The 25172-nt window shown below is 44.0% G+C and overlaps 1 protein-coding gene across 1 annotated transcript in view; it reads left to right on the plus strand.

Annotated features, from left to right (window-relative positions):
• Positions 1 to 8822: 8822 nt before the first annotated feature.
• CDH16 (cadherin 16) overlaps positions 8823 to 25172 on the plus strand; it is a 66709-nt gene continuing 50359 nt past the window's right edge. The window contains exons 1-5 of the mRNA XM_075576391.1: positions 8823 to 8880; positions 9837 to 9920; positions 14697 to 14837; positions 15582 to 15720; positions 22212 to 22367. Of these exons, the coding sequence (XP_075432506.1) occupies positions 8833 to 8880; positions 9837 to 9920; positions 14697 to 14837; positions 15582 to 15720; positions 22212 to 22367 (568 nt within the window). The 5' untranslated portion in view covers positions 8823 to 8832. The remainder of the gene's footprint in view (positions 8881 to 9836; positions 9921 to 14696; positions 14838 to 15581; positions 15721 to 22211; positions 22368 to 25172) is intronic.

Here is a 25172-nt window from a genome sequence, read left to right on the forward strand (position 1 = left end):
TGCTAAGATATTGACTATGTACACAAATGTTATATGTTTGTGTGTGTGTATATATATATATATATATATATATATAAGTATATATATATATATATCAAATGGAAATATTACTGTGTGCTCATTTGCAGGTCTGCAACCCTACCTTTCACCATTATCACCCAGCATACAGTGCTTCTACTGCAGCAAGGGATTCTGGGAAATGAGATGCAAATGAGCACACAGTGCCACCTTTTGCTTCAAATCCATTTTGACATGGACCCCTATAAGCTTATGCTTGCTGCATTGCACAGCTTTTCAGCACAGCCTGGGTTAAGATGCATAGCCAGTAACCCTGCTCACAGACAGCTGTTTCGACCTTTTGTGTCTCATCAGTGTGAGGCTGGTTATAAGTATTTGTGGGCACCTTACTGCAAGATTTTGTAAAGTATCAAATCTATTTTATTTTATCAAGCGCTGTGATTACAGCAGTGTCATTATCTATAAAGCTAGCTGGGGGTGTCTTGCCAAATGTTAGAGACAAGCTGGACAGAAATATATCGGATAAGATGTTTTTTTTTAATGTTTATATTTGCAGAATGAAATCCTCACTGACCATGATAGTATTATTAGGGAATCCTGAATTCAGCAGAAGTGGGCAACATGATATACATTAAGCAATCCATGCACGCTGATAAATACTGCTCTGCTCCTCTTACATTGGGAATGAATGATTAGCACAGGAAAGGAGCCTGGCAGTATTTATCAGGGCACTGTTATTAAAGGAGCAATTCATGCATTATTATTATTTTTAACACGGGTGAAGCAGGGGGTCTCCGGAGCTTAACCCCATTAAATTCAGCTACAGGAAACCCCTGCTTCTGGAGATATTTACCTCCGTAGGGGGTGCCGGTAGCCACTCCATCTGAGCTAGCTGTGGTTTAAAGTTTCAAGCTCCGGCTTCACGCGGCCAATAGGAAGCCGAGCCTGATGACATCACGGCTTCCTATTGGCCCGCAGGGAGCTTTGTAACTCCGCCGTAATATGAACCCTGCTAGCCAAGCGGCTCCGGGAGCTGCCGAGTTACACTGACTGAAGGAGGGATTGAAACTGAAAGGCGGCCATTTAGTGAACCCTGGGAAGCAGGATCTTTGCTGATCAATCACGGGAGAACGAATCGATCTGCAGCTTCGGTAACTAGTTTTTAATAAAGGTAATCAAAGGCTGTATATATTAAAACAAATATATATATATTAATTTTTTTTCAAGTGCCGCTTGTATTGCCTCGTAAAACGAATACAAAATGGCATTGAGTTGAATAATAATAATAATAATAATAATAATAATAATAATAATAATAACAAATGTAGTAAGTATTATCTAAAACTACAGAACTGTTTTACTTAAAAACCTCACACGTAGGATATTGCAGGATTGCTCCTAAACGTTCACTTCCGATTACCCATATTTTTTACGTTCCATGTAAGGATTGAGGAGCATATGCTCAGCAAATCCCGCCCCCCCCCCGCACCCCCTGGGTGGGAAGCAGGGGGTCTCTGGAGCTGAACCGAGTTAATTTCAGAGATACCTTCCGTAAGGGGACTCATAATGGTTCTGCGGGTCTAAACGTCCTGATCATGCGGGCCAATAGGAAGCCGCAAGGGGTGACATCGTGGCTCCCTATTGACCCGAGTGACGCAGGAGCTTTAAAACCACCATTCGATAACACCCCCCATAGCCAAGCCGCTAACAGCACCCCATATGGAGGTAAGTATCTCAGGAATCAGGGGGTCTCCCGGGGCTGAAATGAATGGGGTTCTGCTCCGCAGACCCCCTGCTGCCATCCTATAACTAGAAAAAAAAGGAGAGCAGCAGCGCAGCTTCAAAGCAACAATCCCAGATGTATTTAATGTCTCTTTTTTACAGCATTGAGATGGAACAGGACGGGGGGATCCTCTGGGGGGGGTATCTTCTGGGGGTATCTTCTGGGGGGATCCTCTGGGGGGATCCTCTGGGGGATCTAATGGGGGGATCCTCTGGGGGAATCTAATAGGGGATCCTCTGGGGGATCTAATGGGGGGATCCTCTAGGGGACTCTAATGGGGGGATCCTCTGGGGGATCTAATGGGGGGATCCTCTGGGGGAATCTAATGGGGGGATCCTCTGGGGGGGGATCCTCTTGGGGGGATCCTCTGGAGCTGGACCATGTTATTTCTTAGCACGGTGCACCCCTGCTTCCTGACATACTTACTGGTGTAGATACCGGTGCCGAAGCAGCAGTACCTTTCCAAATGAATATTTATTTTTAAATCTTACCTGAACCGGAGCTTATCCCGGCCCCCTTGATGACCGGGGACCCCCGTGTTCCCCAAATATTTGTGCTTATTTCTGCCGGATTTGACATTAAAAAAATACAATATGGCCACCAGTCAACAAAAATGGCTGTGGCGCTCACCAATAGGAAGCTCCAGAAGACGTCGCAGCTGTTCTACTGGCCGCCGCGCCGAGCACTGGCCCCGCTTCCATTTTGTGTCTGGCGAGCACATATTTTGCCTGATCTGAGACTGGGAGAACAGGGGTGGGGAGAGGAGGGGTGGGGAGAGGAGGGGTGCCGCAGGGGTGGGGAGAGGAGGGGTGGGGAGAGGAGGGGCGCCCCGAGGGTGGGGAGAGGAGGGGTGGGGAGAGGAGGGGTGCCGCAAGGGTGGGGAGAGGAGGGGTCCCCCAGGCGTTCACAGGACCACAGAGGGAAATGCTGCTTTAAAGCTCCATGAAAATTAAAGTAGCTGCTGGTTCTCGCCAACAAGAAGCCACAAGGTCATCGGCCCCGGCTTTCTTGTGGGCGGCCGGTTTAAATGTCGAGGGAGAACACAGGCAACTAAACCGGGGAACTGGGGGTCCTGGGAGTTAAAACGTACGCTGGTCAGTTCTGGAAGCTTAGGTAAGAATGTAGAATGATACATTGTCACAGGCTTTACATATACACATAAGAAAAATAAAGTGGGAAAGTAGTTTTGCTGCTTTAAGCAGCTGGTTAGAAATGACCAAGGAGAGAACATGCTAGGGCCACATCAAGGCATTTCGTGGGCCGTGTCATTTAGCCTGTGGGCCACCAGCGGAAGAGCCCTATTACAAGGTCATAATGAGTGTCCGCTCCTGCCCCAAACAGCATTATATTACTATAGACCACTACAGCATACAGTGCTGAGCACAGAAAGAGGCATTAGGCGTAAAGGAATACTGCCAGCCCAACACTGCACAGAGTGCTCCTGGCATTATAACATGGGTTCCTCTCCAATATCCTAGTAAAAGGGAAATCCCACTTCTTCTATAAGAGATCCAGATGCCAATACTCTGCTTCTAGCTCTGAGTACAGTTCCAGTGTAGTATCATGCTGCAGGCGCATTTGTTCTGCAGTGAAGAAGAGAGACATTTACTGGACTTCCCATGCCTCGAATCTGTCCCCTCCTTCCCATCTCCCCCACCCCCCCCCCCCCAAATAAACAGACCCCAAGAGACTTTATGGGAGGAAAAAACAGTCACAGTTTTATTTACATAATAACATATCAAACATCACACATTGATTATCCCAGGGACCCAGCCACCATGCTCCGCCATCATTATAAGGGCCCGGGAGATTGCCTCGACTCGTACCCAACATCCAATTTAATGTGTAGTTAAAACACTTTTTACCAACCACTCTTGCTTGTCTATTGCATATGGGAGATTGCTCTGGTATTTTCTCACCATTTCTAGTCCCTGATGAATGAGCCATCTCCGTTACTAGCTGCATCTCTAACATATTAGGGCTCATTGTCCCATATTACCTCCTTCATCATTAGTAGGCTAGAGCGCACTCTCTGTTTCTTATACATCCTTCCCCATAAATGGTAATAGTTTTTCGGAACAAAAGCCGAGCGCTCCAATGCTACATTCAACACAACAAACCATCTAGTTCAGTACATCCCTATGTATGTTACCTGGGTCCTTTCTTCAGAAGCACTGTATGGTCCATCTAGTTCTAGTACATCCCTATGTATGGTACCTGGGTCCTTTCTTCAGAAGCACTGTATGGTCCATCTAGTTCTAGTACATCCCTATGTATGTTACCTGTGTCCTTTCTTCAGAAGTATGGTCCATCTAGTTCAGTACTCCGTACACATAGCGTTTCTTACAGTTTATCCCCACGCGGTTGGCCACAGTATTTTGTTTTTCTCGCCTCTCTAGGCCGTGGAAGAAATGCACGGCAGTATAATATTGGTAGTGTAGGACCTACTGAAATAAATGGGGTTCTCGTGACGTGATTGTAGGCTTGAGATGTTCTGGCCAAAGGATTGAACTAGGTGACCCATATTTATGAGGAAGGAATACGGCTAAAATACATAGAGATGTAGGAGAACACACACACACACACACACACACACACACACACACACACACACACACACACACACACACACACACACACACACACACACACACACACACACACACACACACGTGGGTTTGGAAGCATGAGCTGTACAATGAGCCATTAAAATGTCGCCTGCGGGAAATATAATACAGTTAGTGATTGGTGCGGGCGTAATTGTTAAGTAAATCATTAACTGGTACGTTTTTATTATATCGGTCCAGTAATTTTGTTTCTGTCCTTCAAGACTAAGATGAGGTAGGACACACTTTTATTTGCTCAGATCATATGTTAAAATCAAACTTGCTTTATTAAAACTTCTTGTATTTCAAACTGCTTTTTTGGGGTCAATTTACAGCAGGTGCGGCTAACTCCAGTCCTCAAGGGCCACCAACAGGTCAGGTTTTAATGATATCCCTGCTTCAGCACAGGTGGCTCAATCAGTGGCTCTGTCGAAGGCTGAGCCACTGATTGAGCCACCTGTGCTGAAGCAGGGATATCCTGAAAACCTGACCTGTTGGTGGCCCTTGAGGACTGGAGTTGCCCACCCCTGAGCTGGAGAGTTTGAGGGTTAGATGGTAGCCTCCTCTGTGGCACTTACCTACTGCAAATGTGGAAGATTTATCTAAGAAAGTTTTTCAGGCGGAGACTTAGAAAACATTATCTTTTCATGTTAGGACGCCAATATAATTGGATAAATTATCATTAAGTCCTAGTTTTTAAGGAAATAATGTTAGCTTAAACTAAATATCGAAACAATTACCTAATGACCAGATATTCCGGTGGATGGAAGTTTCTGCTTCAGTGACTCTGCGCCTCCCCGCTTCTCACTATAATCAGTAGGGGGCTGGTATATAATCACTCCTCATGTGGAATCACAGAATAGCTCATCTTAACATATTTTAATTAAGGTTATTATTAGCATATGAATGGAGTGGACTTCTTGTGACCTAATATAATAAGATCTTGAAACACATAATATTAGCTACTAATCTCCTTGTGATAGTTATTGGTCTGATTATGGATCAATTTCATTCATAAATAGCATATTTTAAGTTACACATATTGATTTGTCGTGCCTGATATCTTCCAAGAGGAAATAGTCCAAGTACAATGAGTTTAATAGAGTAGTTCCCCCTACACCAGGAGTAACAAACTTCGGTCCTCAAGGGCCACCAACAGGTCAGGTTTTAAGGATATCCCTGCTTCAGCACAGGTGGCTCAATCAGTGGCTCAGTCATTATGGACTATTTCATCTCGGAATAAAATAAAATGGAGATTTGAATCTTCTGCATCGCGCAGGCCAATAATAACCCACTACGTATCTTGGAAACCGCAGGGTACGTGCAGCTGCAATTAACGCGTTCAGCTCCACTGACCCCCTGCATTCATCCCACGTTTAAAAAAGGTGGGCATTCAACTGGGAGTGCACCTTTAAATATGGCTGAAGGACAATGACCCAACATTCTGAGCATGCAATCTCCCCGTGGGAATGACAGCTTGGGATGTAGCCAACATTTTGTACAATGCAAAGCTTTGGAATCTTATCCGTTCCTTCACGAAGAGCACTCAAATGAAAACTTCTCTTCCTTGTGACATTGGGGCAGGGGTACTAAGATTTGAATTTTCTTCTGCGTCATTTTCACTGCTAAAAAGTAGTATAAACCTTCATAAAATGGGAGTCCAATGTAGGAAGGTCGTACTGTAACTTCATACATCAGAGGCATAATCTGAGGTTTGGAATTAATTTTGACGCATCACATCACATCACGTTGAACACCTGATTGATACAATTTCAATTTTGGATTCTACAACTAGTATTAGTAACTATTAATTATTTGTGTAATATTATTTATACCAGCCCTACTGAGAAAATAATACATGTTGTTATCCTGTATAATGAAACATCCGTTCTGCGTGAAATACATTTTTGGTTGGTACATAGCAACTGCATTCTGCGCTAGCAATATACACTTTTTAGGGTTGACACCATTCAATTTTTCTCCTTTTTTATTTGGCGATCAAAAACATTCTCTTTTTTTTAGTACATACCGTTAACTTTGGTACGTTTAACGCAGTCCATTCATAGGCACCAAAAAAAAACCGAAATAATGTTTGGTGCTGATGACGCAGGGTGAGACATTTCAGGTTATTACATAGGTGCGCACAAGCACACACAAGCACACACAAGCACACACAAGCACAAGCACAAGCACAAGCACACACAAGCGCAAGCACACACAAGCACAGACAAGCACAAGCACACACAAACACACACAAGAACAGGCACACTCAAGCACACACAAGCGCACACAAGCAGTTTACAATGTTTAGTACATAGTTGACTCCAATGAGTTTGTTCGAATACAGTGACTTTGATTTGTTCAATGACATATTGTAATTTTATTGCATATACTGTATCAGGGGAGGTCAAATTCAGTCCTAAAGATCCCCCAACAGGTATTAAAGAAGCAATTCCAGCTAGCGCATATTTACATCTAAAAAAAATGTTTTTAACATAGGATTGAAACAGGGGGTCTCTAGAGCTGAACCCCACTCATTTCAGCACCGGGGACCCCCTGCTTCCACAGATACTCACCCCTGTTGGGGGTGTCTATACATCTCTGCTTTTTTTAAATCCCACGTTACGTGGGCCAGAAGGAAGCCGGCTTCTTATTCACCCGCAGGGCGCGGGAGCTCTGAAAAGCGGCCATTTTATATACCCGGTACCTATGAAAACCAGCTGTACCTATTGTACCAATTCCTGCCTCTCTTCTATTGGTTGAAGCTTGGATGCTTTAGCTCAGGCGTGCTCAAGTCCAGTCCTCAAGCCCCCCCCCCCAAACAGGTCAGGTTTTCAGAGATATCCCAGCTTCAGCACAGGTCAGTCAAAGACTGAGCCTCTGGTTGAGTCACCGGTGCTAAAAACAGGGACTGATTGAGCCACCTGTGCTGAAACAAGGATATCCTGAAAACCTGGCCTGTTGGTGGCCCTTGAGGACTGAGTTTGAGACCTCTGGTCTCTCCCATATAATGTTAGTACTGTATCTCACTCCTTTAGCATGTCCTGCCCTTGCAAAAAACAAAAACCCAAAGGTGATTATTGCGGCGTGCGGCTTTAAAACCTGCGCGCCCGCTGCTGCCGCGCAGCGGGATCCTACGGTGCCTCCGCAGGGTAAGGAGAATCCGCTGGCGGCATTGTCATTGCTGGTAGAACTGGAGGACGCGCTGAGCTGCCGCAATCCAGTATGTTCCTGAAATCCACCGGCAGTAATTGGTAACGTCACGCTGATCTCAGTCACACGGCATCGAGGTGCAGAGAATGTTAACGCCCCGCAGGCAGAACGCCGAAGGAACGGAACCATTTCACTGCTGGGGCGCGCCCGAAACGTATGACATGGGGACTGCAGGCCGCTTTATAAGGGGGAAAGGGTTAACGCTTCAGTTCAGCTCGATTTAACACGCTGCAGTTAAACGTAGCACTGCGAGTGTATGATGCCAACTCCCCCGGACAGAGTATAATACCCATCTTAAAAACCCCATCGCAAAATCAAGCGTGCTGATAATAACAGTAATGTATTCAATAGATTAAAGGACTCTATGCTCTTCCCTCATTTTTGTTCTCTCCCTAGGTTGGAAGCAGGGGGTCTCCGGAGTTGAACGCCATTCATTTCAGCACCGGGGACCCCCTGCTTCCGGAGATACTTACCTCTGTACGGGGGTGCCGGTAGCAGCTCCGCAAATGTAAATGTCCCAGTCACGTGGCCCAATAGGAAGTCGCAAGGGATGACGTCACGGCTGCCTATTGGTCCTCGTGCTTTAGAGCCGCCATTTCTATAGCCCCACATTGCCCAGCCAGAGCTGCTTCCCCTACGGAGGTATGTAACCTGGGAAAATCGCAAACTTAAACTGTATTAATTTTTATTTTTCAAAGAAGAGAGCTGCAGTGATATATTTTTGACATATATCTCAATAGGCTGAGGACAGTTCTAATGGAAGTGAGGGGAAGTTAATTCATTGTTAACTGTGCATTACACCCTTTATCACCATATTTAGCAAAAAATGCCCCCCTGCCCCTCTCCAAAAAACCCTGTTTGTGCCATTTTTCCCACTGCTGACGCAAACACTGACTCAGAGACAGAGATACATACAGACATTAGGCTGTTACTGGTGTTACTGGTGTTAACTGGAGCCATGCTACACTCAGCACAGACATGCTACACAGTTTGTTCTTTTAACCCTTGACAGCCAGAGGGTCACACAACCCAATATCAATCCCTGTAACAAGCAAAACATGTCAAAATATACAAACACAAAATGCGTATTTTGAAATTAAATGCAAGACTGTACTATTCCATTGAAACAATGAATTATATATATATATATAATGTGTATTCATAAGTAATGTGCAATGCGTGTGTGTTTCCCCATACAGAGCTGTTGCAGGGATGCATCACTTCTTCTTGTACTTTGCTCTTCTTTCTGCTACAAGTCAGGTATGTGTAGCCTGGGAAATCATTCAGTCTGAATACTGCGCCGCTAACTCAGCACTCGTTAGAGATCCGGGTTTAGCTTTATAATGAACTTATATGGGTCAGTGCCAAATTCTAAGTATATAGGCCCAAATGTACTAAACTGTGACAGTCGTTGCACCGTTTAATAGATGTGGCCCATGCAGTTCAAAGCAAATGATGCCGGTGTACAAATATAAAATGTGTCAAGTTTACAGCCTGAGGAAGTACATTAAGGCCTCGTTCATGCTGCTTGCACGCATGCGCGAGAGCTGCGCGATGAATCACATTAGGGTAATGCGATTGTGTATAGTGCGTGCGCGATCGTTGGCCGGAGAGCAGCTTACTGAGACAAATTATTTTGTATTTGCCGCGGGATGGCCGGGTCACGTGAGCGGTTCGCCCAATGAGGGGAAACCAGTTCCGTGATGAAATGACCCCAACACGCAGTTTCCCCCCCAACATCCCCCCACCCCTGTGTGTGCAACACCACTTTTCTACATGACCATGAATCGGCCCTGCTTCATCAGCGCGTGACACCACGGCGCTTGAGTGCGAACGCGCATTCAGCAAGGATGAGGCCTAAGAATTAAGTCATTCAAAGCCAATGGATTCCGTAACCATTTACGTCACCATATATTATAGAACATGAAACTTTGTGTGTGTGTATATATATATGTGGATATAGAATAAGACCCAATCATTTTATGGCCCAAAATCACTAAAGAGAGCTAAGCTTTAGCACGCATTAACTCCCATTCATTTCAATGGGACTTACGCCGTGTTAACGCGAAGCATCATTTAGTAATCAGGCCCTATATTTGCTAATATTGTCATGTTTCCCCGCAGTACTGTACAGCCGCGCTAGCCTTTATGTATGCAAGGTGAATATGTCGTACGACTGACACACGATTAAACCTTTCTTTTCTTTCATGACACAGATAACAATCTCTTCCCTTCCTCGTACACAACGCATTGAGGTTCCCGAAAACTATGGCGGATCCTTTCCCTGGTATCTTACCAAGGTAACGAAAATAAATAAAGGGTAACTTACAGTTTGTAGAAGTTTATTCTCAAACAATGCTGGGCTTAAAGAGAAGGCGCGTCTCAGTGCGCAAAGACACGGGTTTGATAACAATGACTCTGAGTTTGAATCAGGGGAGCCTGGTTCAAGGTCAGCTTGTGACCTTGGGCAAGTCACTTTATCTCCCTGTGCCTCAGGCACACAGACAGATTGTAAGCTCTGCGGGGCAGGGACTGTGCCTGTAACATTCCTACGTTCTGGGTACCGCGCGCTATACTGTAATTGTGACGCGCTCTGAGTCCTATTGGGCGAAATCCGCTATAAGCAATAATTATTATTATTAAATCTCCTCTTAAAAATGGTAACACAATGTTCTGTAAGTAGTTAAAAATGGGTTATCTGCTATCACAAGCCGATCATTCCAGCGAACATGTTAATGTCATTTAGTTTCCTTAAAGCAGCAGTGTGCACTGCTCAGTTTTATGTGGGTGTTCTGTACGCCCGTGTTGCAGCGAAGGCGGTGACATTTGAAGCCTTTCTTTTAAGACGGTGTACGGCTGTCAGTCTCCAAGGACTTGGATCAGCGAGATTGGGTGTTTGGGGTCCAGAAACGTAATTTGAAGGGAAAAGAGGCTACATCAAAGTCTATGGAGGTTATTCATTAAACCCTGATAGTGCTGATCGGGGCACAATCATACGGAAACTTCCATTGAAATCAATAGGCATTTCTGTGTGACAGTGCCGCTATGGGCACTATTGCAGTTTAATGAAACACCCGCTATGAGGCAGCAGCTGCTTTAAATAGGTTAACCCAGGGGGTTCTCAACTCTAATCCTCAAGCCCCCCACCAACAGGTCAAGATTTCAAGATATCCCTGCTTCAGCACCAGTGGCTCAATCAGTCCTGAAAACCTGGCCTGTTGAGGGGGTCTTGAGGACCGGAGTTGAGAACGCCTGGGTTAACCCCTTTCATGCAAATTGGCTATAACATGACACATTTTGCTGGTTTTAGCCAACAAGGTGTTAAAGCAAAATCTCTGTAGCCACAGGCAGGGAATTGTCCAGGAAGAAAGAGAACACAGCCCGTGCAAAGCATACGGAAATCTCAGCCTGACCTCAGTGACCTTGTAAAGTCCCGCAATGCAAAAACGTTTGGGGAATGTGCAAAGAGAGAATACACACAGAGACCGTGGTTTTTATAATTGCCACTGAATGCAAAAAGCTAAAGATGAAGGTTTTCACCTTGATTTCAAGGCTGCCGTTGATTGCATTCTCTGTGTCTGTCAAAATGCTGCCAATGTGTGATTGTACCAGCGCAAAGGCTGTAACTTTCCACTAACTGGGGAACAGAACAAGGATCACTGCTGGTTCCGCGCTGAAGCAGGGAGAACAAAACTTGCTAACATTTCCTTTATTTAAATAAAGGATGGTGTCTTGTTAACGCGAAGAATAGACAGACAAAAGTAAGATAGAAGTTGTTACGTGTACCTTTAGTAGCTAACTTGGGGTTAAAAAGAGTGCGCACTTTCATAAACACCCCTTCTTCAGGATATATTTTACCTGGACAAAAACCTGGATAAAAATCCGCCTGAAGAAGGCACTTTTGTGGTTCTGGAAGCTTACACTGTTTTTAACCACGAGTAATATTAAAGGTATCCCCTCTAACATACCTTTATTTACTTTATTTAAATTCCTCCAAGGTCTGAAATCAGTGGGACTTGGGTATTCTGCACTAAAAAATAGAACTTTGCTGGAAAAGTACTGGTTTATATAAGTGAAATAGTTATGATATAGCTATGGTTGATATTTGCAAATATAAACAATTACGCAAAACGTATGAAGATTATTGCTGAAAATGCAGAGAAAACGGCAGGAATCGCCAACAGGAAACAGGAGAAGAAAATTGCCAGTGAGACGTATGTGTATATCTGAGGGTGTAATGCATGCAACTGCGTTATTGTGAAGGAGATTATGAAAGATAAACGTTTACAGAAGACGCGGCATTGATTTATGTTTATTTATTTATTTATTTTATTTATAAAATATTTTACCAGGAAGTAATACATTGAGAGTTACCTCTCGTTTTCAAGTATGTCCTGGGCACAGAGTAAAACAAATAATACATGGTTACAAGTACAGTTACATAAATGAACAGGGTATACATTATATACAATACATTGCGTGCACAGTTAAAGAAAATATATATTATGGGCGTATGAAACAGTTACAGACCAGATTAAAATGTGAGACAGCCTTAGATTTGAAAGAACTTAAACTGGTGGTGGATGTGAGAGTCTTTGGTAGGTTGTTCCAGTTTTGGGGTGCACGGTAGGAGAAGGAGGAACGTCCGGATACTTTGTTGAGCCTTGGGACCATGAACAGTCTTTTGGAGTCTCAGGTGATAAGTGCTGCATGTGGTAGGGGTGAGGAGCTTGTTCAGATAGATGGGTAGTTTGCCCATGAAGAATTTAAAGGCAAGACAGGAAAGGTGAACTTTGCGCCTAGACTCGAGTGATGACCAATCTAGTTCTTTGAGCATTTCGCAGTGATGTGTGTTGTAGTTGCATTGGAGAACAAAACGACAAATTGAATTGTAGAGAGTGTCAAGTTTGCTAAGGTGGGTTTGAGGTGCCGAGCCATATACTATGTCTCCATAGTCAATAATTGGTATTAGCATCTGCTGTGCGATACGCTTTCTGACCAGGAGACTTAGGGAGGATTTGTTCCTGTAAAGTGCCCCTAGTTTATGATTGGGAAGAAGCAAATTATTGCACTCAAACAAGACAATGGATTACCAATAAGAGTGTGTGTTCATATCATGGAGGGAGTCGAGGACTTCTAAGAGCACAGAAAACGCAGGGCTTCATCAAGAGAATCAACAGCCCCTGTTGTACCATGTGTCAAAGGCACAAAAAATCCATCAAGAATGGGAAGGCGCCCGTGGAAGATGGAAAAATTACTGAAATCTTGAAGAATGCTGGGGAAGAAGTAGAGAACATACTGGCAGAGATCTTCACATGTTTCTTGAAGAAAAGGGAAATTCCAGAACAGCGGCGGAATGCCATATTTATGTTCATCGAATAAGAAAGGAGACAAAGACCAATAGAATTACATCACCAATCAGGCTCCTGTATTATGCAAATACTCACTGATCCGCTGCCACAGACCCCAGACTTTGCCAGTCTAGAACAAGAGAGATTCTGTAGTGAACACAACACAATGGACCACATCCAAGTCGTACAAGAAGTTATTTCTCCAAGTAATGACTACAATCTCTTACTTTAGGATTTGCAGATTACGAACAAGCATTAGGTTCTGTCCACACCTCAGCCGTTTTTTAAATGCATTAAAAAGTCAAAATGTTGAAGAAACGTACATTGATATTAGAAGGAACACTTACACGAATGCCACATCAAGCCTTGAACTACACAAAGATATAAGCAAGATAAGGATTAGCAGTGGTGTGTGACAGAAGGTGAACATGTCACTAAAACTATCAACACTGCGTTTCGTTGAATTGGGAAGAAAAAGGAATAGAATTCAACAATGAATATTTGAGTCAACTACGATTTTCAGACAGAATTGTTATTTTCGCCACAAATTCAGAAAGCCTCCAGCGACGAATCAGAGAACTTGCCGAAACAAGCAAGAAGATGGGCCTCCATATGAATCTCAGAAGATCAAAATGATGTTCAACAAATGTGAAAAGAGCGAAACAAATGGACTAGAACTTGAAGAAGCTGAAGGCTTTGTCTGTTTGTCTGCCTTATATGTAGGGTTCCCAGGTGGCTTCTATAAAAATACTGGACACAATGGTGAAATGGGCCGAGACAGACACACACCCTTCTCACCTCTCACCGCTCCATGCTGTTTCCTCCTCTCCTTTGTTCCACCCTGACACCCTGTTTTCAGGCTCCTGACACCTCCTCCTGATTGGCTGCATTAACCAGCAGCAATCAGGATGGAGGAAGCTGAAAAGCACCCTACCAGCAGCCCTACCGGTCAAGTCACTATGTCCAGAGAGGTAATACTGGACACAGACATGTCCAGTATTACTCCTCATTTTGTACTGGACAGTGTGTCCAAATACAGGACAGTCCAGTTAACTTCTGGGGGTCGTGTGATGTCATGTCACCCTGTGGCATCAAATGATGACACGTTACCTGCCATCTAAATCACGGTAAGTAGAGTTACAGAGGCTTCGCGCAATCCCCTGGCATTTGCCGTGGGGACGGGCGCGGGGCCTCTGCAACCGCCGCGCCCACCCCGAACAATCCAGCGCCCCCCCAGTTTGCGCACCAATGCTGTATATCATCATCCTCACCCCTGGTAGATCCACAGCTGGAGGAAGCCAATGATCTCCCAGGTATTGCGGTTACAGCCTCTTCTCCACGTTGCTCCAACAAATGTTCTGATTTCATCCTCCCACCTTACTTTTGGTCGTTGTCCTTATTATTTTAAATATCCTTTGGAATTCAGTCAAGTACCCCGCACGCGCACACACACACGCATAAATACACACATACAAACATACACACTATGTAATACCTATATTTTCATCCTATTTATCTTATTACTGCATTTTAATTCTTTTTCACACTATTCTCGCAATACTTTCTAAATCCCTTCAGAGCTATTTAGAAAGATGAGTTAGCATGTGTTTGTAATGTGCGTTTGGGAACAAGCTGTGTTCTCACATTGTCGATGCCTGCTGGTTATCCTTTTGTACTTTGCCAAATATATTCTCTCCATTAACCTTACAGTAAATTCCCTTCTAGATAAACCTTGCAGCAGATGGCCAGTATAACACAGAGCTGGCTGGAGATGATGAAGGAATATTTGGTGTTGATCCAGAATCAGGCTTTCTGTACGCTCTTAAAGCCTTAGATCGAGAAACACTGGCTTCATATACACTGCAGGTACGGTGCATCCCTTCCAGTCACTACGAAGAAGCTGTTTAAAAAAAACAACACATGTATTCTTGGGCATGATACTTTTGGAACAGGGGCAGCCAACTCCAGTCCTCAAGGGCCACCAACAAGTCAGGTTTGAAGGATATCCCTGCTTCAGCACAGGTGGCTCAATCTGAGCGATCACGTGGTCGCTTCTGTTTTCTGGCGGCCAGACCAGAAGGGGAAGGGTATGGTCCATCCCTTCAGTGTAGTCTGTGATCAGCAATCATGGACAACCCCTAATAAATGAGCAAATAGGCCCTGATGTACAGTAGGGGTGTGCAAATTGAGTGGGGCGCTGGGATTACAGAGGCCCCGCGATCTTCCCTAAGCCCTCTCTTACCTTGGCTCAGACGGCTTCTGATGACGCGTCAAATGACGCAGCAGGGTCACGTGATGTCGCGTTGCCATGGCAACGGGACATCAGAACACCTGAGCCAAGGTAAGGAGGGGGAGGGGAGGTGCAAGGAGTGGGGGACAGTCGGCAGGGGGGTGCAGGAAAAAAAAGATTGTGCACCCCGGATGTACAGCATACATTATAAGGACTTTTAGGGTTCCACTTTTTATGCGAGTCAGTAGGGCACTCAAGGAGTTAATACGATGTCTGACAAGTACAGTATATAGCCCGTATGTGTGTAATATAGGTCTCCGGTGTGCCCATTACTTATTAAACAGATTAACAATATTACAAATATTGGTATTGTTGTCTAGGTGACTCAAAGAGGTGATGATGGAGGACACCTGGCTGAGCCCATTACTGTTCATATAATAGTGAAAGATGAAAATGACAATATGCCCATCCTGGCGGAAAGCACGTTTTATGGCATCTTCAGCAAAGGAACAAGACAAGGTAACCGTCTACTCCAGGGGTGGGCAAAATCTGTCCCGCCGGGGACACATCTGACCCGCCATGGGAAGGAACCCCTCATTTCATACCCAGTCCTGAGCTCCACCTGTGGTGCAGGGCCTTCCCCGGTGGGAACATCGGGAGCCCACCTCAGGTGGTCCTAACATGGACGTGAGACCCAGCTTCCGCAATCACTGCCCGGGCGGGCTCCCTCCATCACCACCGACCGCATAATGTCCCACACCACAGGTAGTGCACTGGGGGTGGGGGGGAGGGGGAAGGTAGAGAGAGAGAGGAGCTGGGGGGCAGGGGGGGAGAGAAAAGTGAGAGAAGGTGGGAGGGTGAGAGAAAAGGCCAGGAGTATTTAAAAGAGAAGAAGGGGAAGAGTGAGAGAAAGGAGATTGGGGAGAGTGAGTGGAAGGGAGGAGGGAAGATGAAGGGGTAAGAGAGAGATGGGGGCATATAGGGGAGATGCAGGTGAGAAGAAGAGTATGCAGTAGAGAAGCTAGAGAGGAGGGGAGCATGTGGGGGAGAAGCTGGCGAGGATCTACAGTAAGTGTTACTCCCACAAAGCTTACCAAACCTAGTGAAGTGGCCCACCTGACAAACTAATTGCCCACTCCTGTTCTATTCTATACACAACATGTTTTGGGTCCTGTAAGATGACTTGAACCTATTGAACTGAAAGTCTGTGTGTGTGATAAGATGAATAAGTTAGGGGACTTCCATAGGAATTATTTTGGCATTCCTCCATCCAGTACAAGGAGAGGAATTACAGTGGTGTCTATTTTATGTGCAAAATGTAGAAGGGTCTCCCTTGTTGAAGAGGATTTTCTTTATCTTTACTTAACTACATTTGGGGGTTTGCTGGAGCAATACGAGTGTAGATATTTAGTTACAATCAACACCCTTGTGCTTTTGGAAAATGAAGATGGCCTTTAATAAGAAATTCTAGTCACACGTCAGTTAGCAATGGTTTGCCACTGAATTGCAGTTAGGCAGGAAGCTGCACCGTGGCCATCTTGGAAAAGGGCATTTAACGATAACATTATTAAAACCCTGAGCATAGACAACTAATGTCAAAAACTATTGGGGGGGGGGGGGGGGGAGGGAGAGAAAAACAGTGCAGTGAATTGCTATTCTCCGTACCATAATACAATGTATTTTGCTTCCTCCATGGAAGCAAAGATAAAGAAGGAAATAAGACTGCTATAAATTGGATAATACAGATGAGACTGGGCATACAGCTAGATTTTGCCTTCAAAGTCACTGCCCAATGAATAACCCCCAATGTATCCTTCTCCTCACATCAGTTTGTAGGGAGAGGTTATGTGGAAGAACACAGGGAACACAAAATATATGGGATGCAGGTGAAGGTTTGCCAACTAACTAGATCTAGGTTGGCTGGGCAGGTTAATCCACTTATTTCTATTCTCTCTAGACTATAGAATAGTTACCCACTTAACCCAAAATGGCAGGAGATGTTCATTAACTACTTTCCCAACACAAGATTTGTAGCCCATTTCTTCTATTTTTCTAAGGATAAATGGAGGGGATCAACATATCCCACCAACGAGGGTTTTGTTGGTAACTGGACATGTGTTGAGTCGTCGCAGTGAGATGCAGGCTTCGCGCACTGAACGCCTTAAACAAAGGCTCACCAACACTGTAGCTACACCTGTATGTGTGGATGTGAGAAGCTGATTGCTTCGCTCTGCAGGATTAACTGATCCTTTTCAGTTGCCATTTGGAGATGGAAACAAATAACAAAAATATAGAAAGCATGTGACTGATTGTTCCAAGTCCTCTTCTCAAAGCGTGTCCACAGATCTGCTTTCAGATGTCACTACAAAGCTTCCCACACCCCAATGCTCAGTAGTGAAATGTCAGGGCAGAGATATAGGCTTGTTTTAGCTTGCTTATCTCATGAGCTGAGCAGTTTTATCAATAGTTGATAGCTAAACTTCATTACTGGCCATGCAGAGCTTTGCTGTGTTTCTAGCTAAGCCACGTGTCTATGACATGATATGGATTTATGTACATGGTTGTACATGAAGAGGAGAAGATTTAATTGCATAATTCCAATGACTTTATAAATTGAGGTAGTATTTTTTTCTTTCACCACGTCAATTTCTACTTCCCGTTGCAGAGTAAGGGGGTAATTCTATATTGTATGATCCATCTGTTCGTGTTGTTTTCGACTGAAAATCCCCATTGAGTTCAATAACCCAGAATACTATAATATATATACAGTTGTATTTACATTTGCATATATATATATATATCAGAAAGTAGCCGTGTTAGTCCAGTTGTGATAGTGCAGAATAAATGAGTTCTTCAGTATTAGGTGATACCTTTTTTATTGGACTAACATTTTATGTCATAGGACAAGCTTTCGAGAGTTCTCCTCTCTTCTTCAGGTCAAGCAATACTGATATACACAGGAATCTATGGCTAAAACACTGTGTAAATCAGTATTGCTGACCTGAAGAAGAGAGGAGAACTCTCGAAAGCTTGTACTATGACATAAAATGTTAGTCCAATAAAAAAGGTATCACCTAATACTGAAGAACTCATTTATTCTGCACTATATATATATATTTTTTTTTCTGTACCGTATGTACATATACAATATATATGTGTGTGTTTGTGTTTGTGTGTGTGTACACTTTCACTATTACCACATTGGGGAGCACTACAGACTTGGAATTACATGATGAAATGTAAGGGCTTATAAGAGAGGATTACTAATATGTTTGTATGATTGGTTTACTGAAATATTATGGAATTAGATACTAAGTCAACAGGAGATCCTAGGAACCATTGGGGTTCAGAAGGCGTCTGTAAGGGGGTCCCTGCTAATTTCAGGTCATTTGAAAATTGTACCAAATACAGAAGAATTTACAATGTATCTGATCCCAGAGACGCTATTAGAGAGGGTTGGGTTCCTTACAATGCATCTGATCTCAGACACGCTGTTAGAGAGGGTTGGGGTTCCTTACAATGCATCTGATCTCAGACGCGCTGTTAGAGAGGGTTGGGGTTTCTTACAATGCATCTGATCTCAGACGCGCTGTTAGAGAGGGTTGGGGTTCTGCAGAATTTCACAAGGTAATCATAGGGTTCCTTAACCAAAAACAAGGTTGAAAAGCACTGCCCTACGCCGTTATGCTGCACAAACCTTGGGTTTACCTTGCAAACAAAAGAAAAATTAGTGCGCCTGGTGATCTGTTCCTGAAACCACTCACCGTAAAATGGATTATTAAATAAATCCAAGTGTGATAAAAAAAAAAAAAAAAAAGGGGGGAAAAAAAGGGGGAAAAAAAAAAAAAAAAAAAAAAAAAAAAAATTTTAATTATAAATTGAATGGAAACGAAAATACACCTTGATGATGTGAGTAGTTAAATCCTATGAATACATATACTTTTATACCATTAATAGGTTATGTGACATGAACCATTAGGAGTGAGAGGGGTTAATTGTGGTTATAGCACAAAAAATGGCAGACGGAACCAAAATGATCCAAACACATAAGCAGCTTCCAATGCAAGGTACCCAAACCTTGCTGAATAAAGACAATAAAGAAAACAACCAGGGAAGCGCTATATTAGTTGGGATCAGGCTCAGCAGCCAATTTTATGTATAAACCACATATAAAACAATAGCATAAAATAGCATGATTGAATACACAAAAATATAATATATAAAATGAGTAACACAAGTCTCTGCCAGTTCGAGATTGTCCAGGTGATGTAAGTGCAAGTTAATGCCCCTGTCTGGTGTGACAGACTCGGGCAAGAGTGACCTTTGAGAGGTATAAATCCAGAGTGGTAGCTGGGATGGAAAGCGCTACCAACTGTGCAGGTAATGAAGTGTGGTTTACCTTGCAAGCTAAACCAGCATTGCAAGAACTGCCGTATATAAACAGCTACTATTCAATGGTATGGAGAATTGTTTCACCACAAGGCACAGTAGTTGTTAAGTTACATAAACAAGACGAGAGTTGGGACATCAGTTTGGCGTATAATATAAATGAAATGACATGTTTGAATAACATCTCCCATAGCAGGGATTCCCCTCTCTTACAGAACAAGAATGGAAAGCTTGGAAGTGAGATGGAGATGGAGGTTTAGTAGAGAAACCTTTCAACACAAAACTACAGAAATGTATTGCACTAATGAATAAAGTGCCTTAAAGCTGTATATGAATTATTTCTTCAGTGAAGGGGTGGGGGATTTGCAGAATGGCCTTCCAGCAGGGGTGGCAGAGGGTAATACAGTAAGGGAACAAAACAAATGCTTGGGATACATATAAGGCTATCCCAGGGGTGCGCAAATGTCAGGTGCGTCACCGCTCTGCCAGCTCTCCCCCAATGCACGCCCCCTCCCACCCCCAGTTTGCGTACCCTTGGGTTATCCTATTGTCTCAGATTGTCTTAAATCAGCAATCCAAACGACATTGTTTTATTTTTTAAATATTTTTTTGTTTCCATATATGCCGCCTTTTCTTACCTTTATTGAAAACGAATGACCTAAACTGCCACTTGATTCCTTCTCCTGCGATCGATCAGCAACGATCCTGCTTCACAGGGTTCACTTACTTAATGGCCGCCTTTCCGTTTCAATCAATCCTTCAGCCAGTGTAACTCAGCAGCTACAATGTATCCTTATATTACTAAGGTAACAGTCTATTGTTACAGTTTGCAGCTCAAACTGCTGGGAATATTGGCAACAAATGATCACAAACAGGAAAGTGTTACAAAGATCTCGCGCTGATGGGGAGGTGGGATAAAACCTGCTATAGAAATCAAAGGCTGCTCAGTATATTAAAATGAATTACACATGTACACAAAATAAAATTGTAGTAATTAATACTACAGAACGGGTTATTTTTTTTTAAACACCCGTGTGGGTTTTGCATGGATTTCTCCTCTAACATATATGTGCTCTCTTGCTATACAATGCTATAGTCCTCGCTCCCACATTGTAAATATGAGAGAAAGACAAGGACCAAATAGATTTCTGATGTCTTCCAGCAGAGAGGAAGATGGGACATGAGGTGCCCCGTGCTTTGTGTCTTCCAGCAGATAGGAAGATGGGACATGAGGTGCCCCGTGCTTTGTGTCTTCCAGCAGATAGGAAGATGGGACATGAGGTGCCCCGTGCTTTGTGTCTTCCAGCAGATAGGAAGATGGGACATGAGGTGCCCCGTGCTTTGTGTCTTCCAGCAGATAGGAAGATGGGACATGAGGTGCCCCCGTGCTTTGTGTCTTCCCAGCAGATAGGGAAGATGGGACATGAGGTGCCCCGTGCTTTGTTGTCTTCCAGCAGATAGGAAGATGTGACATGACGTGCCCCGTGCTTTGTGTTTTGCAGCAGATAGGAAGATGGGACATGAGGTGCCCCGTGCTTTGTGTTTTGCAGCAGATAGGAAGATGGGACATGAGGTGCCCCGTGCTTTGTGTCTTCCAGCAGATAGGAAGATGGGACATGAGGTGCCCCGTGCCTTTGTGTGCCGTCAAATCTTATGTTTCTTCAAAGGCCACAAAGCAGTGTCTCTTCTTACTTGCGTTGAACTATGATTTCATGGCATATACCAGGAGTGGCCAACTCCAGTCCTTAAAGGCCCCAACAGGCCAGGTTTTAAGTATGTCGCTGCTTCAGCACAGGCGGCTCAATCAGTCGCTTTGTCAATGACTGAGCCACTGATTGAGCCCCTGTGCTGTAAACCAGGGATATCCTGAAAACCGGACCTGTTGGTGGCCCTTGAGGACTGGAGTTGGCCCACTCCTGGCATATACCCGCAAACTTTACATACAGTATATTTATTATAGTACCCCACAGAGACCCATCAATTATGTCAAAACATGGAAAATAAATCTGCAGACCAAGCAAAATCTTACATTTTTTTTTTAAATAAGTCCGTTCCGTGCTATGAGAAAATACTTGTAGCATTTTTTAAATGACATGTTTTATGTATTATAATGTAACAAGCATTTTGGTTTCTGCAGTATAGCAAACCCATTTACAAAGTCACATCCCCTTCCTCTTCTGAAGCAGGCTCTGGCACACCCCTTTTTGAGCTCTGCCCTCTCTCTAGCTGTGCACCAATTGTATCTAGTGACTGCCTGGTCACATGATCTTCCCCACAGAACTTTGCATCTTTGTTCCTCTTCTGCTGCACTGACAGCCATTTAGTGAACCCCTGAGCCGAATCTTCGCTGATCGATCACAGGAGAACGGATCGATCGACAACTTAGCTAATTATTTATCATTGTGTGGATTGTATTGATGCGCATATTAAAGGGAAAAAACTATTTAAAAAACAGCAGCTTGAACTGCTTTTTTAAGATCTGTAAATTGTAACAGTTTATTGTAACTTAAAAGTGAAATACATGTGATTTTTATTTTGACGCAATTATTATCCAAATGTCATTTAATTGAAGTTCTAATGCAGCAGCACAAATATAATATAACTGTCTCTGTATTTTGCAGGAACTGCTTTTATGCATATTAAGGCCACTGATTTGGACGATCCTGCCACAGCAAACGGTGATTTACGTTACAAGATCATTTCTCACAGCCCTACAGGATCAGAACATACGTTGCAGGTAGAACCCAGAACCGGAGCGGTGTCTCTTACTGAAGCAGGTAAGGCATAAATCACGTGCATCACACTTTGAAATTATAGGGACGATTCACATAAACCATGTTCAATAAAAGCAGAATCCGGAGTATTCTGAGCTCTAAAATATTGAAATGTTTGGTTTCAGTGTTTTTAAAATGACCTCATTATAATATACAGTAATAACAACTTTATTCCATATTGTATTGCGCTGGGACTCACAGCACGTCACAATTACAGTATAGCGCGTGGTATGCAGCACGTAGGAATGTTAGACACAGCCCCTGCCCAAGTGAGCTTACAGTCTATGTATTTGGTGCCGAGGCACAGGGAGATAAAGTGACTTGCCCAAGGTCACACGGAGATGGCTCCGGAATAGAACCATTTACTCCCTGAGCCGCTTCATCATTGCAGTTATCCAATGGCAGGACGCTACATCACTGGTATTATGACAATCCCACCTTCTATTGGTTGACCCTGGTTACTACTGTATCTCCTCCACCTCCCACCTTTATAGACTTTTTAGGTCACTTCAAGCAGCAATACCTGAACCGGGGGGGGGGGGGGGGGGGGAGGAGGGTCCTCCATGAGCTCATTGGTGGTCCAACCAGGGGTGGTAAGGGATCCACTGGGCAGCTTTGGGAAACAATATGGCGGCCACCTGGTTACGGGCATGTCTCACGGCCAATAGAAGTGACACAACACATAGGGAGACAGCCATGTTTGTAGTTTTTAGTGTCAAAACCGGTACAAAAAACCCCCACAACTATCTCCCCTGTCATGTCTTGCAAGTCTCACAATGGAAGGAGGTTTCTTAGTCAAAATAAATACATTAAAATGTCATTGTACTGTTATTTGGGTGCTTGGATATTGTCCTATCTACAGCAGGTAAAAAAGTCACATTCATTTGCCTTATTAGGAGCAGCAGAACCTGCATATACAACAGGTCCTACAAAGCTGACAAAGCTCCAAAAATGAAATGTTTACAAAAGGTAGAAGAGAATAAAAAAAAAATACTAAATAAATATCAAATTAGCAGGTACAAGAAAAATGGAACTGGAACCCATCCAAGAACATTTACTTACAAAAGACAAAGTCTAACCTTCCTTTATGGGTTTAGGACTGTCTACAGTGAACCAACAGAACACAATATAAAGAATGGAAGGCGTGAATTATGATACTGTACATGCGTTCTTGCAATGTTCTCCTTTTGACATTATAAGAAATGGGTGCCCTATGAAAGCCACAACTCTGAGCATTTTGTGCTGCTAACAATACCAGGTCCCAATAATTGCTTTCAACTGTGTGCCTGACGTGATAAATTCATTTACACCGTGCATTCATTTTCTGCACAGCCTATACATTTTAAATGCCAAGGACACAAGCATTTTACTGCAAAAGAACTTTAGCTAATGCCCGTTGCTACCGTTTCAATAAATAATTAGTCAGCAGCGCAGAAAGATCGCATTTCACCTGCATTATGTAACGCGGGCCTTTTGTCTTGGCCAAACATGATACCGGTCTTACAGCAGCAGCTTTGAAGGGATGACATTTACTCTCGTGTGAAAATACATGTGCTGCAAGGTATAATGGTGTTGAGTATCTCTATACGCTTGAAGTTCTTGGCTATATTATTATTTTGTTTAGTCATTTCTCTATGCAGTGAACGAAATGAAAAAAGACACTGCACTAAATTGTTAGTGTGGGGTGGGGGAGGAGGGGGGGAGTGGTCAACTCCAGTCCTCAAGGGCCAGCAACAGGTCAGGTTTTCAGGATATCCAAGCTTCAGCACAGGTGGCTCAATCAGTCCCTGCTTCAGAAGAGGTGGCTCAATCAGAGGCTCAGTCAAAGACTAAGCCACTGATTGAGACACCTGTGCTGAAGCAGGGATATCTGGAAAACCTGACCTGTTGGGGAGGGAGAGGGGAGATGGATTGAGGACTGAAGTTGAGCCCCCCTGTGCTAAGAATTGTAAAATGCTTTGTTTGGAGCAAAATGGCCACCCGGAAATTTAAATTACTCGTGTGCGCCCGTGTCCAAGTTTAAATCAGATTGACTATATACAGTGGGATTGCTCAGTCTTTCATACCTGATCAGGGTGCTGGGTAGGGGCAGGCTGGGTGCTGGGTAGGTGCAGGGCTGGGTGCTGGGTAGGTGCAGGGCTGGGTGCTGTGTAGGTGCAGGGCTGGGTGCTGGGTAGGTGCAGGCTGGGTGCTGGGTAGGTGCAGGGCTGGGTGCTGGGTAGGTGCAGGCTGGGTGCTGGGGTAGGTGCAGGCTGGGTGCTGGGTAGGAGCAGGCTGGGTGCTGCGTAGGTGCAGGGCTGGGTGCTGGGTAGGTGCAGGCTGGGTGCTGGGTAGGTGCAGGCTGGGCGTGAATAAGCAGATAGAAAAAGGATGGGCCCCAGGAACTATTGTAAAACATAAAATGTGCTTTATTTGTCATCTGTCTTTAAGGCTCCACAGGTAGTTATATATACATCACTTAACAGAAACTCGTGGCAAAACATAATACACCGAACTTCATCCCCTTTGTAGCTCTCACTCATACGCGGTGAGGTACGCGGCTTGTTACCGTAATAAAGAATACATTGTCAGGCTCTTGCATAGAGATGGTAATGCTCCCTATTGGATGGGCCTTTCATGGAATACACTTTAGGCTTTGGGTTAAGCAAGCCGCAAACTATGTATTGCATACTTCTTCCATACCTATGTGATCAGGATTGCACAAGGAACCTTCCATCTGATCCAAACCTACTGCGGAGTTACCACACCGAGAACTCCTAACTAGAAGCATGCTTCCTCCTGGTCAATAGTGAGAACAATCTTGGATCC

The sequence above is a fragment of the Ascaphus truei genome, chromosome 19, assembly GCF_040206685.1.
Source record: "Ascaphus truei isolate aAscTru1 chromosome 19, aAscTru1.hap1, whole genome shotgun sequence".
Lineage (NCBI taxonomy): Eukaryota > Metazoa > Chordata > Amphibia > Anura > Ascaphidae > Ascaphus > Ascaphus truei.